Source organism: Thamnophis sirtalis, unplaced genomic scaffold (assembly GCF_051295495.1).
Source record: "Thamnophis sirtalis isolate CommonGarterSnake01/CBP01778 unplaced genomic scaffold, rThaSir2_p1.2 scaffold_12, whole genome shotgun sequence".
Taxonomy (NCBI): Eukaryota; Metazoa; Chordata; class Lepidosauria; order Squamata; family Natricidae; genus Thamnophis; species Thamnophis sirtalis.
In genome coordinates this window covers 38047146-38064769 of record NW_028261392.1, presented here as the reverse complement: position 1 = coordinate 38064769, position 17624 = coordinate 38047146, and the positions used below count along the sequence as shown (strand labels likewise).

Here is a 17624-nt window from a genome sequence, read left to right as displayed (position 1 = left end):
GCTTATTGACCATGGCAAAAATGGTCATTAAATTGAGTCTGATCATGTGATGATTCATTTTACAACTGCATCAATTGTGGTTGTAAGTTGAGGACTACTGGTAGAGGTTCACTGTAGATGGAAAATTAAACAAAAAGGGATGTTTATAAGATATGAAGCTACGATATCTACGTAACTTATGTCATATCTTAGCTGCTAAAAATGAAAAAAGGATAACTATTAGATGGCAGAAAAGAATTGGGATCTCTGATCTCTTTGCTGACATCTAGAGGTCACCTGGATTTTTGTAGCCCAGATAGCACAACAGACCATATTGTTGGATTGGACTCTGGTAATAGTTTTATTGAAAGGCTACCTTTCAATGCCATTTAGAACAAAATAAAAATCAATAAAAACAAAAACAAATGCCCAAAGGAAAATTTCTTTCAATACCTCTAGTAGGCTGTGAGAAATAAGAAGTTCACATGATAGTAATCAGACAAGAGAAATGAAGTCCAGAGCTGGAATGACATTTGTGAATGTCTTGCTAACTTCCTCTAGTTTTTTTTTAGCTAAAAGCAGGGAAGGAATAGGTGCATTCAATCTTTCAAGAATCTTGCTCCAGTCTTTTAATAAAAATAGCATTGATTTTTCTGATATGGACTATTTCTAAGAGCTGACAATATTGACAATACATCTCTGTTTGGTAGAGGGGGAGGGAATAGATGGAACTGTTAAACAAGTATACGCCAAAGCTACTCCCAAAACATAGCCTCTTCCATATGAGGGATGTAGCTGCACCAAGTTTCTGACCATTCCATTAACATGCAATGGATGTTTCTTCTGTTTTCCTTAAAAACCTTCTTGAACACATTTCAGAACCAAGAACAGCTTAGAGACGAAGATTCTGATTTTATCTTGAATGACAGTGACTTGACACTGACCTACGGAGACACAACAATAACTGCTAATGGCTCCTCTAGTTCCCATGGTGCTGTTATCAACCTGGATGGCAGGAAGGCAAAGAGTAGCTCTGAAGAAGCCTTGGAAAGTGATCTGGGAACAGAAGCACCTGAGGTGATGAGCAGAGGAACTCGGCTCGTGTTTCCGATGGATGCATGAAGACTGCTTGGCATATGGAGCAGTAAAGGATAGGTCCAGTGCCCCCAAATCCACACTATCTGCAGGCCAGTTGTAAGTGGAGACACTTATCGAGTAAATTAATGTCCCTTGTACAATGTAAGTTTTTTTAAAGTCTCAAGATCTCAAGATGTCCTTGCCACCCCCCCACTCCTGTGTCTTTCTAAAAAAAAACAAAAAAACGAGATGCTGAGAATTTCTAAAATGGAAAATGTCTAAGGTTGTCGTATTAAGGGAAAAACACAACCTTGAAATGAAAAGCTAAATGTCATAGTTCCTCTAATTCTATGCACTGTGGGGATATTAACCGTCCCGGCGGCTAAAATATTTCTGACCCACGGAAGGCCTTTTCATCAGAAGTCTTTGGTCACTTTTGTCAGGGACAAAAGATGCAGTGTTGACTTATACTCGAGAAAAAAGTAGTTGGAAAAAAGGATGAAATTTCCATATGAACATTTTCCTGGACTTGTTGGGGAAAAAAAGGAAGAAAAAAGTCCCTTCTCATTTCAAGAACATTTGTATTAGTAAAGTTTGACATTAAATTATTCTGTATCTGACAAGGAAAGGAGATTATATATATATATATATATATATATATATATATATATATATATATATATATATATATATATATATATATATATATATATATATATATATATATATATATATATATATATAGACAACTTTTTGAGACTTTCAGTGTGAGTCCTGTGGTTGCATCACAAGCTGAGCTGTTGCTGTCTAAAATACATGTTTTTTGCATTGTGCCCTTAATATTCTCCAGTAGACATCTGTAGACAGTAACACTCTTCTATTACAAATGTGAAGAATATTGAATGGGTCTAGTGAAGTTACAAACTGCTGTACAATTGCCCAAGAAGTATTGATAGAATCTGTCTCAGGCTATTGTAATCTTTCCCAGGCCGATGTCTTCCAGATGTGTTAAACTACCGTTATTAACATCCCCAATCAGCATGGCCAAGCTAGAGATCATCGGATAAAAGCCATTTAAGCAGTGTATCTTTTGTTTAACAGGAGAAGACTACTGTAAACTGTACCTGTTTCTCTGATGTTTGCATCAGAACAAAAGGTGTAATCGTAATCAGTTAGAAAGACAGTGTTGGTGTGTTTGTTAGTGGCATATGGCACTATGATCCTGATGTTTAAAAATGGTACAGTGCCTTTTATGTAATAAAGAGTATCATGTTGTGACCGAAATAGGGAGACCTTGTCTAAGGCAATGTTTCTCAACCTTGGCAACTTTAAAATTTGTGGATTTCAACTCCTAGAATTTCCAAGGAATTAATATTACCAAGGTAATATTACCAAGGTTGAGAAATGCTGGCCTAAGATACAGCAGTGCTCATTTGCAAATAAGGCATATGCAATTCTAATTATAAAAGAGCATCTGCTTTCCATGGTGTAATTTGGCAACTCTCTACAGCTTTCTTTGTCAGGAGGTTAGCTGTTAAAAAGCAAGTTTAATAATACTGTAGCGTAATAATTCAACTCTTGGGCACTATTTTAATGGGCTGCCCTATAATTTAAAAATGCTTAGGAAAATAAAATATGCTCTGGCGTTCTTGTTTTTTCTTTCTGAGTACATTTTTAATTGCTGTTTCATTTTTAGTCTGTTTGTGAAATGAAAACTACATTTGAACCTACCTATGTAATAAAGTCTGTTACTTTACCATGACTCTTATGGTGTCACTGATCAATATTTAACTAAGAAGATTCAACTTTTCAAAAAGTAATGCTACTTTAAATTATCCTTTTCTATAGAGTATGTATAACTGGATTAGTTGTGGAGAAATAAGACACATCAACTGAGTAATAATGTAGAGATTAAATGATTCTCATTTCCCAATTCATTTCACATGTCTGATCCTATGAATTATCAGCCCTCCAAGGTAAACCAGACAGGAAACAAGATTAGATGAACTAATTGTACTAATTAATTAGTAGAACAGGTTCATGTGCCATACTAGCCCTCTTTTTTGAAGGAAGTAGTTGTAAGTTATATAGCAAGAGAGTGAAGGGTACCAAGCTCACAAAATGTAAATGGGAATCTACACTGATTAATAATCTTTACTATTTGCATTTTCTAACTAGAATTAAGAATGTATAATGGAATATGAGAATGACCTTGGGAGAAAGAAGGAAGAGCTACAGCCTAGACAACCATCATGCGAAAGATATCTCAGCACTCAGAAAGAAAGAAAGTATTTAAGAAGAGACCCTCCCTGTTTTTCTGGAAAGTAAAAGTAAGGATAGGGAGAAGTGTTTTTAAACTTGTAAACTTCTGTTAATGTAACCTTACAATAAAGTAGTCTTAGTACTCAGGATTTGTGTTTCTTGTCTGGACTGCCTCAAAGGACTAAGAACAGAGGTGCTGGAATATAGTTAGGATAAAGATTGCTTTGACTTCCAGTGGAGGCACAGCAAGTTACACACGTCTCCATGGGGAATGGAGATGACCACAGCAAAGAACCAATGTTTCCTTAGAATCTGACTGGACAACAAGTTGATAGAAGATCCTCCACGTGTACTTGGGATGGCTGCTCCACATAAGGAGACCGCAGGACATTGGCCTCCTGTGGGTGTGAGTACTGGGAGATAAAGAGATTAATGCTACAACTGTGGCAGGGCCTTTTAATGGCTACAAAGTTTGTTAATCTTCTAATCATTTTTGCAAATGACTTATCTAACCATCAAAAAGCTATTAGAGATTTTCAAAATGACAAGCTTGAAAACCTACCTAGTGAATGTATTTTCATTTCTGAATAAAAGAAAAAATATCTATAAATGTAAGAATTTTAAGTTGAACATTTTCTTGGTTCAAAATCTTAAAGCTAAATAAGATTTTGAACCAAGAAAATTATAAACAATTAATGGTCCAGATAAGCATAGAATATTGAAACTTTTACAACTGAATTATGGGAGTGAATAGCTTTTTCTGAAAACCAAAAGTACTTTGTCTACTGTAATCATAAAACAAATTGAAAAGTTTATAATTTAAATTGAACACTAAAGGGGATTAGAGATTCCAGGTAAAAAGAACAAAATAACTGCCTTTGCTTTTAATTGGGATCTGTAAAATAACACAAAACATAACATTTGAAATATTAAAGGTCTTTGAAGATGAGGCCAGAAATTAGTAGCCACAAGCAATGACAGATGTGAAACAAATATGAAAGTAGTGGAATCCAAGACATTGGATTAACAAAAACTGGATTATAAGCATGAATTTATGATGGTTGCAGCATCGCAGGGTCACATTATCATCATTTGCAACTTTCCCAATGGCTTCTAAGAAGAAAATTCAGTGGTAGAAGCTGGATTCACTCAACGACCTATGAAGATTTGCTTAACAACTGTGGCAAAAATGTTTAAAAAATTAGATGCAACTCATTTAACGACCACAATGCTTACTGATGGAAGTTCCTGTCCCAACTGTGATTGTAAATTGAGGATTACCTGTATAGCAATTATAAGTCCTATCTAGATATGTCAATGAAAGTAGAACCAGCCTCTAAAACAACAATCCATCAAAGTCTTCTAGCTATTCTGTTATGGTAATTTTATAGAAACTTTATCTATAAAGCCCCACTTGATGCTAGTGCCAACAACATGAAGCAGAAAATGTCAGATATCACATCCTGGACCTTTTCATTTGAGTTAACCTTTTGGGCTAAACTGAGATGGACAAGTGGCCAGTACTATCTGGAAATCATATACTGGAAACAAGGCAAAATAAAATGTGCAATGACTACTTAATACCAGAGAGCAGGCTGAAAATATTTGGTGTGCCAATCAGCTGTATAGTAGCAAGCCAAGCAGTGGCAAGCTTGAAACTAGTGGTCATGGTAGTGAGCCCTGGAGGAGTTGAAAATGCTTGCTAGCATTTTTTGGGATAGAAGCAGCAAATTTATTGACTTTTCAAACAATGCTCACAGGCCACATGCATTCTCTATTCAGACAACTTTTTAGTCACCTTCCACTTAGGAGGAAGGGGAGTTCTCAGCACAATTTTGTAGCTTTACACTATTTTCTTCTCAATCTATTAAGTTCCTTTCTACTAGAATTGATTACACGGAGTCTCATTTAGCAACCACAATTGGGACCAGTAGCACATTAAGTGAGGCAATTGCTAAGTGAAACCACAACTGTCTTTATGATCTTACTTTGTTTTATATTTGATTAATTTGGTGCTGGTTGAGCACTTAAGAAACAAATCTTGCTCTACATACATCTTATAAACAAATTTTGGTCCCTAGTGCCATAATTAAAAATAGTCTGTCCTATAATAAATTTTACATGAACTTGTTTCTTCATAAGTACAGTTGTGTATCAAATGTAATATAATATTGGCTGTACCTTAAACTTTGTTTATGAACTTTGTCTCAACTTTCTTACAAGAACATAAAAGGACAATCTAATAGAGATAACCATGAAAAGGCCAGCTAGGAAAACTTCCTCTTCGTAGCCTAAAATATCAAATATCATAGAATGAATTTAGGCATTAAGTCAATGCTGCACTACACTCAGTCATCATTGCTGAAGCTACAGTTAGGTTCACAGATTCTATTATGTATAAACCAAGCAAATATTATTATGGTTCAACATACAACCTGTGAGCACAGCCATCAAATATGACCTAATTCTCTAAAAAGATTTCAGTGTCATCCCTGTCTACCACACCTCTATATTCTGCTCTTGCAGAAGGGCTGGGTCATGTATTGCTTTGGTTGGATTTGACTTAATTATGATATGGAAAACTACCAATTAGAAATACGTAGCTTAACTTTAAACATTAAAACTTTCAATTTTAGGCTGTGTTAAAGCAACACACAAAGGATAAGCCATAATTTACAGACTGCAGTGCCTAAGGCAAAACTACAGAAAGCATATTGTTTTTATTATCTCATGAAACAGGAACATCATAATATAGTTTGTTTTGGCTTAGGTTTGAATATAGCCGTTTGGTTTGCAATATAACATTTGTTTATCACATGATGTCTACTCACAATTTTCATCATATTATGCGAAGGCAGTATTAGATTTGAAGTTGATTTTCTTAGTCAAGATGAACTCCCTTTCTGGTTACAAAGGTCATTTTTGGTCTCAAGTGTGTCAGTTTAACCCCTTGTCCCAATTTCTATAGTAATAATAATACTCATCACAATAAAAATCAGACCATATTTTAATTTATTGAACCAATGGCCATTTTCAGACTTTAAAAAAATAGTTGAAATTAAATTCAATACAGAGTGCATTTTCTTGTATTATATGATCAACTTCATTTAAAACAATAAAAAGGCACATCTGCTTTTTCAAGTCATCATCATAGTAACAGCAATAGTGTAATCTTGTTGATGGTAAACTCTTAAGGATAGAATCAAATGAGAGAAGAAATGGTAAGGGAGGGCTTTAAAAACAGCTAGAAGATACTATTTATCTTATACCTTCTATAGTCAGGATTCTTCCTTGATATTAGTCTGAGTGATGCACTAACTAGGGCTGCTTTGAGGGCTTTCTATGGGCTTTTGTGGATGCATGCAGAGAAGGTCCTTCTGTCAATACTTTTGAAGTGAAGTGGTCCATCTCAGGCACTGAGGCAGAAGTACCTTGACTGTGCCTTAAAACAAATTGTTCTTTCAATTTAGTTTGATTATAGCTTCATAAGATAGCACCATTTTGCTCAACTCTAGAGTTGAGGCCTTATGTTTATGAAAGAGGGTACAAAGATTTTGATATGACTATTCTACTAAAATCTATATGTTGGGACAATTTCCAAACCTCTAGGTAAATTGGCTTTTCCCCTGTGAGATCAAAAATGAGACAGACTTGTCTTTCTACTCCTCCACACCAATATCTCTTTTTGATACTGGAAGTTCCTGTTCATTGTATTAGCTCAAAAGGGGACAGATGCAGAGACAGAAGAATGTTTAGATACAAAAGATACAAGGTTCATTCATCCCTAAGCCACACTCCTGAATTGGGGGGAAAATACTTATATAAATATGTTGCCTGCTGTTATTTTGTATGAGTATGCATTTGTTTAAGAAGAAAAATCAGAAAAGAAAAACGACATTTTTAAGAGGAAAATGTGGGAGGAGTAATCAACAGATCTTTAAGATTTCCACTTCTGTTGTTGACAAGTCTTTGGGTAGGTTGAAAAGGTCAAAGTCATAGTTGGATTGCCTTGCCTGAGATTCTAAATTGCACTCGTCTTTTTACTTGGTATGGTAGGTGATTTGAATGTCAATAAAAACAAGTAACACATTCGTTGACTGAAGATAAACACTTCAAAACCTAGAGGGGCACAGATATTGCACTGTGACAAATGTAATATTTAAAGGGTTTTTTTTTCTTCATAATAAAAACAATTTCATTAAAGCTTCCCAGTATTCATTCTGCCATGCAGAATTTACAGTAAAAATTGCAGTTCGTTGATGGTTCCAGTGTCTTTAGAAAGCAGAGCTCCATCCAAAGATTTTCTGTCATAAGTGAGCAACCGGTCCGTTAGCCTGTGGTGATGAGAAAAATCCACAATTTAGATTAGGAATTCTCCAGTTAAGGTCTTCAATTTACCTTGCACACATAGGTAAGAAGATAGCATTTTACTCTTAATCAGCCTGTGTTGCTTTTTTTTTAATTAGGTGGTAACATACCTCAATAAACAAATTATATCATTTGCCAATAAACAAGCTAAATCCCTCACCACTCATCCCCAGCATTATAGGGAGAATTAATAAATTGCTAGCATTTTGTAATATTTTAAGTCTGTATGATTTTAAGTTTTTCAGTTGATGAAATTGTTAAGGCATCAGGCTAAAAACTATGAACACATGAGTCTTGCCTTAGGCACAAAGCCAGCTGGGTGACTTTGGCCAGTCACTTTCTCTCAGATTGAGAACATAGAGTATGGCAAGCCACTTCCGAAAAACCTTGCCAAGGAAACTTCAGGGACTTGTTGAGGAAGACTTCAAGAATCAGACACAATTGACCAGAAGGATAAAATAGTCACTTCATGATTCTGAACTAGACCTAAGATGAACTACGGTAGGTGTGACTGCATCTTATGTTTCAGTAACTATAGCAGAAACTATTAGTCACATTGATTGCAAGCTCTGTAATATGCAGGCATGCAGTTCCATAATCCTTCCATAAAGCATTGTATGTTCATTTCATTTTAGTTCTCTCATTTCAGAGAACTAGACTAATTTTCCTCAGAAGTAATGCCAATGAGGGCTGCCCGTTGGGGGACTATATTAAGTCTTTCTAATAAAAAGGCATGGAGAAGGAATAGTGATGCATTGGGAGAGACTGAGTGAGGAAGTTTTTTTAAAAAAATAATTGATCTTGTGCCAAGTACATTGGGAAAAACAGAGAAAAGAACATGGGCTGCAAATAATAACTGGGGAAGAGATGTAGGTGATAAAGGCACGCTAAGATATTCTGGTCCAGATATCTGATGGTGCTTGGGTAAATTATCATGGCATCTATCATTATATTGAAATATTGGATGACATAGATGTATGGCCTATGTGGCTGATAACCTCTGACCCACTTCTGGCATCCTGGCTTAGCAGGGAACAATGATGAGGTTAGATAGAGGGTTATAGCATAAGTTGAGATAACAAAGAACACACTACTCGGGCCTATTTTAAAATGCAGGTGAATCTAAAGAATGTCTACAAATTTCAGTTGGCATAAATGCTGCAACCAGGTTTCCAACTGGTGTGGATTATAGGGATCACATTATAACCATGCAGAAAAACTTTCATTGGCTGTCAATTGCATATAACGTATCTTTTTCACTAAATGTTTAATTCTTTTAATTTTACTTATTCAATGTCAAGTTTTAAATCTTGTGCTTTTTGTTTTAAAAGTTGTATGCTCTTATAACCATTGCTTATATAAACTGAAGCAGAAATTACATTTTAAAAAATGCATTGCCTATCGTGTGGTTACTTAAAAAAACAACTAAATTGCTGGATGAGCTCATAGCACCAACTGATTCACAAAGTAGCCAATTGCAATTTAGTCTAATATGTTTTGCAAATCCAGCCAGTGTAGGCTAATTTGAGATTTAATGTACTATCCAAGATTTCTTTGGCAGAAATATTGTTTTTAAGAAAAACTCTGCAGTGGAGAACCTGAGGCTAAGGGAGTTTGAAAAAATAAAGTTATAAAAGTGAACAGTTACAGGGACACTATCAACCATGTTTTTTGAAGGAAGATTAGGTTAAATTACATTTTTATTCTGTAGTCTAAGTAATACTAAAAAGGTCTGTACCTCTTAGGTTAATTAGTACCTCATATTTTCTTAGTCTTTGAAAAAAATCAGTATATTTAAAAAGGCTATCTGTTGATCATTATATATTTTCACTAAAATTACAGAGACCTAAGCATATGTATATATTATGAAAAAAAATAGGGTAGTCCCTAATTTAATGTATACATTTCTGGGTGTTCCATGACATACTTTACTATGAAAACAGCTATTAAGGAAAAATTAATTTACTCGGACATTAAATATGTTTGAATTTGTGTTTAAAAGGCAATCAAAACTTTTAGAATTTTAAAGATCAGAACTAGCATCTTACATTATGCTTGATTCAATATATAAATTTGACGTTGAAAAAGGATAGAAAAAATATTGGTGCTTTCAATGTTTAACTTTGGTACTAAAGAAGATACATGGAAATACTATGGATATCCAAGAAAATGAATACCTAGATCATCAAACAAATCAACCCAGAGTTCTCACTAGTCAGATAAATGACAATGGTCAAATTATGTACTTCAGATATATTTCGGTATATGAAGACCTCTAATGTTGGGGAAAGGAAAAGGAAAGAGAGGAAGAGGGCAACCAGTTCAAAGTTGAGGGACTCAATTATAGTGATGGTAGATAAACCATTGGAAGACTAGAAAGACTAGGTTGGAATAAATGCTCCTGGAGAAAATCTATGTGGTCACTAAGAAACAATGCCAACTTTAAGGCAGATAATCATCCAATCAATATACAAATATTTAATATATAAAATTATCATTCATATAGTGAAATAATTATGTTTGCAGTGTGGCATTTTAATTCAGTTAAATTATTTTGATTCAAAATCTTACATTCAAAATGTGGCAAAAACCCAATCTATGATTATTGAGGTACAAAGGAATCCTTTAAATTATGCAAGTAAACACTGTTTTCAGACCATGTATTAATGTAGAACTGATTTTAAAAATGCATTCCATGGTTATTGGGAAACACGTTTTATATTAATTTTGTACATGGAATACATAACCATTACTTTCTAATGAAAATCTAGTTTATTTAAGTGCTGCAGAGGTATGAATCAGCAAAAAGATATATGAATGAACACTTCATGACTTTATAGATGACATTTTGTTTGCTACGTTATAAAAAAAAAACCTCTGCCAATAAATTGATACATTATGCTTTAACAATCTTCTGCCTGCTTTATAAATGGCTGTTCAACCAATTTATTATGGTTATCCAAGCTGAAACTGAAACCAGAATTTGTAACAAATATTTATTGCCTTAAATTTAATTTTCTATATGTTCAAAGAGCAGCTTTTGTTGATTGAAAGATACAGCCAAAACCCTAATGGTAAAGAGCTGCATGCCATGGTAAGTAAAATGGTGGTAGGTATACGTATATCCTTACTAATGGTCTTTTTGGTATAGCATGCTCTGCAATAGTGTCCAAAGCAAACTGTGGTGACATCACCATGCAAATAATAGTGCTATGCTGCAAGGTATTGACTCAGATGTGCTAAATCATAGTTTGCTCATTACGGTTTACCAAATAAGCCAAAATTAGTGATTTGCAATCCTAAAGTTGAGTAGCATGTGCTAAAGCAAACCAATGACATAACCAATCTTTTCTAAAGATACCCTACAAATAGTACTAAATTTTAATAGTAATCTTAAACTAATACTAATTAGTTTAATACTGATACTTTGACCATGTTAAACACGAGTTATAGGATTTGAAATCTAATACTTATGAGACCATTACATTGTCAGAGACTAGTCTATACAATTACAAGGCCGGTTTACCAGTTAGTAACTAAAATTAACCAACAATCCAGATTATGATTCAATGAGATTTATAAAACAACTCATTAAGATTTGTAAAATATGGCATATGGTGCAAAATGCAGACATCCAACAATAGTTAATTCAACAAATAATCATTTAATTCAATGTGTGGTCTAGGTTTTAGATGAAAGAAAAGTGTCCTAAAAGGTCCAAAATGCAGGAATAGCTACATATTAAAGAGCTAACAGAAAATAGGATATAGAAAAGAAACACAGCTGAGAGAAAAGAGCATTTGTGTACTTTTACTGACAGACTTCACAAAAGTCTGCATTCTACACAGCACTTAAAAATAATCCTTGGTTAGAAGCCATCAGAAAATACCAGAGTTGTAAGATATACAGAAAAGTTGAAAAGCATTCTAGAAGAAGGCAATGGCCAATCACCTTCAGAGCTGTTGCCAAGATCAATACAGAATTATTTTCATGTGGCTACCAGCAGGACATCTTCACTTTTTAAATAACCAGACAAAATCTAGCAGCAGACTAAATAATACTGTAGTAGGCAAACAACCCGTTTTGTTGGGGGAAAAACATTTTGTTTTTAAATGTTTTCCCTCCAGGCCTTTCATTCCTGGGGCTCACATCCTTGCCCTAAATTTTTTTGGAAGGCTACCTGATAGTCTTATCAAGGAACTCAAACCAGGCCAGCTGCTGATTCAGGGTTAATTTCTTTTTCCAGTTGCAGATAACTGAGCTAGGATGTTTTTTATACTTACTTATCAGGCTTATGGATGAGGGTCAGAAGGGCCAGGGCTGTAACATTTTAGTAATGAACCAACCTTCTGGGAGGACTGTCCTTTATCAGCGATGTGAATTGTTGCCTATTGCTGGCTAATGATCATATGCCTTTGCTTTCCAAAAGTTCATAAAAGGTATTCCAATTTGTGTATTGGGGGCTCTTCATTACAGAATAAACAGATTGCAATTGCCTACCTTGTGTGATAATTGGCTACTTCAAAACAGGGAAAAACAAAATCAGCCTTTGGCTGGGCCAGTTCATGGTTTGGCTATCAATGCTGATAGAAGATAGTCTAGGTGCATAATTCCTCTCTTCATTTGGTTTATTTTAAAACTGTAAAACTGGAAACCAAATTTATGTATTTTCAATTATGTCACCAATAAAATGTATACTTTTACCTCAGCTAGGTAACTATCAGAATGTAACATCTTTGTGAAAAATGAGTTAAGCTCTCTCAATAATATAAGGTTAATTATACAACTGATCAAGTGAAGTCAAGGTCTGGAAATACAACATTTGTCCAAGGCCTACAAAGCAAGTGGATGGATTTATTCAACATACAAACGTATAAGACATTTATATGAAAGAAGACAATAAATGTTAGAGATGCTAGCTCTATATTTCATATTTGGGTGCTGATGTTGAAACTTTGGTATGGAGTAGGTTTATGGTCTGCATGATTTTTACTATCTACTCTTGCTATATCTTCAACTCATTATCAATCGGCTGTTAAATCCCACACCCAAAAGCTGATTATATATCAGTCTAGCATTTAAATAAATCTCATGTTAGTGGTTACATAGGTTTGATGGTTTGAAACCTTTAGGATATAACATTTAGGTTAACACTGTGATCTTAATATTAGTTTAACTACCTGGGTATAAGCCTAATAGATGAGAACTAGACTAAGAAAATATGAAAGGGTATTGCAAGCCATGATTAATTCTGTGCATAACTCAATCACATAAAATAAATAGTAAAAGATCCACTGTACTAGAAGAAACTGGAGAAAATATACATCTTTTCTCTTCAGGTTTCTTTACAGAGATTCTAATGTACAGCTCTTCTCTAATTCATATTTCTATTCAATTCTTAAGTAATGAAGTGAAAAATACCATCTCAGCTTTGCAAGTCAATTACAATACAGTATTCAGCCTCGTAGTTTTATACATTTCAAGATTTATCTACATATTTAATAATACATGTAGAAATTTTTGTGTCCCACTTTATAGACACCTGTTATGTACACTGTTTAGTATATGTTCACTAAGATTAAATTAAACAAACCAAATTATGATTTGTCATTATTTGTAAAACCAGCCTATACTGGAGATAATGTATCACTAAGATCCACATAAAACTCTGAAATGATTAAGTGGAAAGATTCAGAAAATCTGAAATACAGCAAATATTTTTTCACAAATCTGTATACGAAATCACTCTCAGTCCTGATATTACTTTTGTGGGCATTCATGTCAAGTAATATCAAAAGTAGCATTAGTAAATCTGCACCCACCTAAAAATATCTACTTATGAAAGGGAAATATGCTGTTGTGAGTCTTATCTAGTGTATTACTTATAAATGTCCACAGCTGTAGACATTTACAACAGTAGTATTAACCTTTGAATAACATCTGGATGTATCTGCATACAAAATCAGGAATATCAAAAGCAGGACAAGTTTGCATGCTCCTATTTTTCCTAAAAGACAGAAATGGCAACTACAGGATGTCTAATGCTTGTTTCCAGAATGTTTTTCTTGATTGTTTCTTCATTGTTTTACAAACTAAAACTTACTGGGCCAAATCTCAAGCTAAGCAGCATAAATATTTTCTAATTTTGGAATTGATTTACAGCTTCAGGACTCTTGAGGTTTGATGTGTCTGTAGTCAATCCCAATTTATGAAGTAATCTGCTTCAACCATGCTTTGCAAATGCTTCCACAAAAATTTCATGAAATGTTCCTGCAGCTGTTCTTAAAACGTTCCCTCTTCCTTGCAAGAGGAATGATTTCCCCCAGAAGCTGATTTAAGAATACACTTTTAGCAAGAAAGTTTTATAATTGCCTTACATTACAGAAGTCCATTACCGGTCTCTTGGCATTATAATTTTTGGCACTTTAAAACAAATTGGCTCTACACACAAAACAAGGCATGCAAGTAAATAAGAAATTGTTGATGGCACATTGCCTTTATGTGGGAAAACTAAGCCCATTTACCATTCAGAAATGAATGGTAAGATAATTGGAGTTTCTCAGGTTTTATGCCAATGCAGCAGTTATGAAGCACTCCATTTTCTGTACTTTTTACAACCTACCCAATTTCAAGGCAGGAAAGTTGCTGGCTGAGACATAGTGGCATTATAACACATTTGCAAGCTTTTTCTTTCTCTGCAGACCAAAATTATCACTTGAATGATTTACAGTGCATTTCTTGTTTCAAGCATGTAAATAGGGTCCTTTCAACTGGTTGCAATAATCCCCCTTCAGTAATTACCCAAAAGCTCTTTATTATGTTCTGTATAATTGCCACTTTATAAACCAGTTTCTCCTTTTAAAAATCTTTTGGCTGGAAAGTTTTAAACATACCAATCATTAACAGCCAATTATTCTTGGTATTAGGGAAACCTAAAGTGTAAAAAGATACTTGAGGTAGAGAACACATTGAGAGATTTAAAAACAGAATTACTGTGCACTCTCCTATGCAGGAAAAGAAAGTACATAATGCTTCTTTTATGATGGCCATTTGCATCTTTCAAGCTTTAAAAAAGTAGCCTTTCATTCTATATTAGGCTGAGGATCCTCAAAATGTTTTGTTTGACTATCCATATGGATTTTGTTTAAGACTCAGCTTTAATAACCCGCTTTGCAATCTTATGCAAGTTCAAGAGACTAAAGTCCTCATTCAAATACAGGAGTTGGTATGTTTGTCATCTATTTGTCAAAAGTAGGGAAGGAAACAGCTACTAGCATGCATTTCATACATCTTAAGTCTCTACAATGCCACTCATTTTAAAAAACCAAGAATCATATATATATATATATATATATATATATATATATATATATATATATATATATATATATATATATATATATATATATATATATATTCCCCCCCCCTTCCCCTTCCCCTCCCTCCTCCTCTCTCCTTCTCCAAGCTGATAAATAAAAGCACATCTAAGGCAGCCTTCTCTGGGCAGATATTGCACCAATGCACCATAATAGCTTGGGTGATAGGTCTTGCCTCAATGGCACCAAGATGGGGAACACTGAGGCAGAGTAAATGCCAGAGTGGGAGGGATAACCCTCCTCTTCACTTTATGACTCATAGAATCAACTGGAAAAACATGCCCCATTTCTGTCGGGAGGCCTAGATGCGGAGGTGCCCCCTGTGAGCAAAAGATGGGGTCACCCCAGTGCTCTATTAAGGCGGAATAGACGTAGTTAAGTGGATTGTGCCAGGAGCGACTTGACGGCTACCTGGATGAGAAGCGCCGGAGCGTCCCCTAGCGGAATCACGCCGAACGCCCTTTTCGCTGCTCGCCGGGTAGGAGAGGAGCCGCATGGCCTCCCCGCAGGTAGCCTCCACTTGGCGCACCTGATCCCGGCTGAGACGCTCCCGCCAGGCATGGATGGCTTCCCGGGCATCGCGGGCGGAGATGAGGAAGGGGCGCTCCGAGGAGTAGGCGGCCCCGCGGGTCATGTTGAAGACGAAGGCCTCGAGGGCGGGCAGCGCGGGAAGGTCCGCGAAACGCAGCAAGCGGCTCAATTGGGCGCGCGGCTCCAGCACCAGGTCCTCGTAACGCACTTGCGTGTACCGGCGGCGCAGCCAGACGGGGGCCCGGCGGGAGAAGATCAAGTCACGCAGCCAGGCCTGGCAGATCACCTCCAGGGCGCCGCCCAGCAAGAATTCGGCTCGGTGCTGCGGGTGCGTCCGGACGGCTCCACCGCCGACCCCGGCCATGGCCGCGGCGGCCGCGGGCGGAAGCTGCCGGCGGGGCAATCCTCGGAACTCGGCGTGATACCTGCTGCGCAGCACCTGAATGCTCTCCCGAAGCAGCGCCTGCTTGGCCTTGAGGCGAGAGTTATGGACGGCGCGGGGGTCGCGGAAAAGCTGGATGACGTGCAGGTTGAGCTCCGGGTCCCTCAGCAACGGCAAGAGCGCCCCCAACTCCAGCAGCCTCACGTCCTTGATCACCATCACCGGGTACTTTCGGCACTCGGCTTCCAGCTCCCGCAGCGGACGCGGATGGCAGCTCCGCTCGCAGGCGGTGCTGTCGACGAGGCCCACGTCGGCGCGGGCCCGGGCCGCGTGGGGACAAAAAGGCGCCGAGCAGATCACCTTGTTGGTCCGCCAGCCGAAAATGCTCGCCGTGCTCAGGTTGCCGCTCCCGCCGCCCGACTTGGCCCCGAAGGAGGCGGGCAAGGGGATGAGTGGGTCGCGGCCGGCCGGCGGCGTCGCGTAGAAGCGCAGGACCGAGAAGTCGCAGCGGAAGAGAGAGCGCATCATGTCCCGGAGGGCGCCCTGCAGGCTCAGCGCGTCGCCGGGATAGAGCGCTTGCCACAAGTGCCACATGGGTTCGTACAGGTAGAAGACATCTGGGTGCTGATTGAACAGTTCTCCCAGGAAAGACGAGCCGGTGCGCCAAGTGGCGTGCAAGTAGATGTGCCGTTTCCCGCCCGCTCGGCTCCCCGGGCTGGGCTCTCTCCCGGTCCCGTTGCCGTCCTCAGCCTCTCCCGCCGGTGGCGGGGGCGGCGGTGGCGGCTCTTCCCAGCCCCAGTCGCCGAGCGCCTCCTGCAGGCTGGGGCAGCGGAAGGGCAGCTGCCACTCCTCGCCCGCGCCCCCCCTTCTGGCTCGATAATCCAGCGTGTAAGACAGGAGCAGCAGGAGCAGCAGCGTGTAGGCGGCTAAGGCCAGGGCAAATCGCCGGTGGGGCTGCCATCGCCACCTCCATCGCCGCCGGCTCTTCATGGCTCCCCTCGGAACCACGCCTGAGGGAGCTGCCCTCCTCCCCGCCGCGGTCGCCCGGTTCAAAAACAAGCTCAAACTTGAGGAAGGCGGAGGGGAAACCAGGGAGGTGGTGACCACTTCTGCAGCGGCCGCCTTCCCGGCGTAAAAACACGCCCCCAGATGCCGGCAAGAGGGTGGAAGCGATCGCCAGCCCGCCGTTCCTTCAATTCAAGCTGCGGCTCCGCGGTGCTTCGGGGCGATGCCCACGCACCCCCGTCCTTCTGAGCGTCCCGGCGTTTTAAGTCGGCGGAAGGTTAAGGCTGGTCTCTTGTTCCTTTTACTTGGCGGGGGAAGGGAGGGGAAGGGAGAAGACTGTCGGAGTGGCGTTTTTCCAGGCAGCCTGTTATTTGCATAGGATGAAGTTGAGTGACAGTTCCCTCAGCATTCAATATCCTCACAAATCTAAATGCAAATTAAGTAATTTAAGTTAAAAAATAGGTTTTGTTTATTTATGGTTAAAGCGCTCAGTGCTCCCCACTATCTCATTCTCCTTGCCCTGGAGATGAGGATAAATACTGAAGAGGATAATCCTTAAGCCTAAAAAGGGTGTAGGCTAATTGTACTCTGCCTTCTCACCCTGTAATCCTCAAGGTGAGCGTTGGACACTCATAAAACAAGAT

At 38.2% G+C, this 17624-nt stretch overlaps 2 protein-coding genes across 6 annotated transcripts in view; one reads left to right on the top strand and one right to left on the bottom strand.

Moving 5' to 3' along the window:
• Positions 1-3467, top strand: part of SLC9A7 (solute carrier family 9 member A7) — a 60287-nt gene extending 56820 nt beyond the window's left edge. For 2 of the 5 annotated variants that reach the window (XM_087726237.1, XM_087726238.1), the window contains one exon: positions 859-1683. In XM_087726237.1, the coding sequence (XP_087582363.1) occupies positions 859-1101 (243 nt within the window). In that variant the 3' untranslated portion in view covers positions 1102-1683. Of the gene's footprint in view, positions 1-858; positions 1684-3234 lie in introns of those variants that run through there. The other 3 variants (XR_015698175.1, XM_087726240.1, XM_087726239.1) reach the window with 3 other exon arrangements.
• Positions 3468-6312: 2845 nt separating this feature from the next.
• CHST7 (carbohydrate sulfotransferase 7) lies at positions 6313-17029 on the bottom strand. Its single transcript, XM_014059499.2, has 2 exons — positions 15474-17029; positions 6313-7652 (listed from the first exon to the last, which is right to left on the bottom strand). The coding sequence occupies exons 1-2, from the start codon at positions 16963-16965 to the stop codon at positions 7648-7650; spliced, it is 1497 nt and encodes a 498-aa protein (XP_013914974.2). The 5' UTR covers positions 16966-17029; the 3' UTR covers positions 6313-7647.
• Positions 17030-17624: the final 595 nt, after the last annotated feature.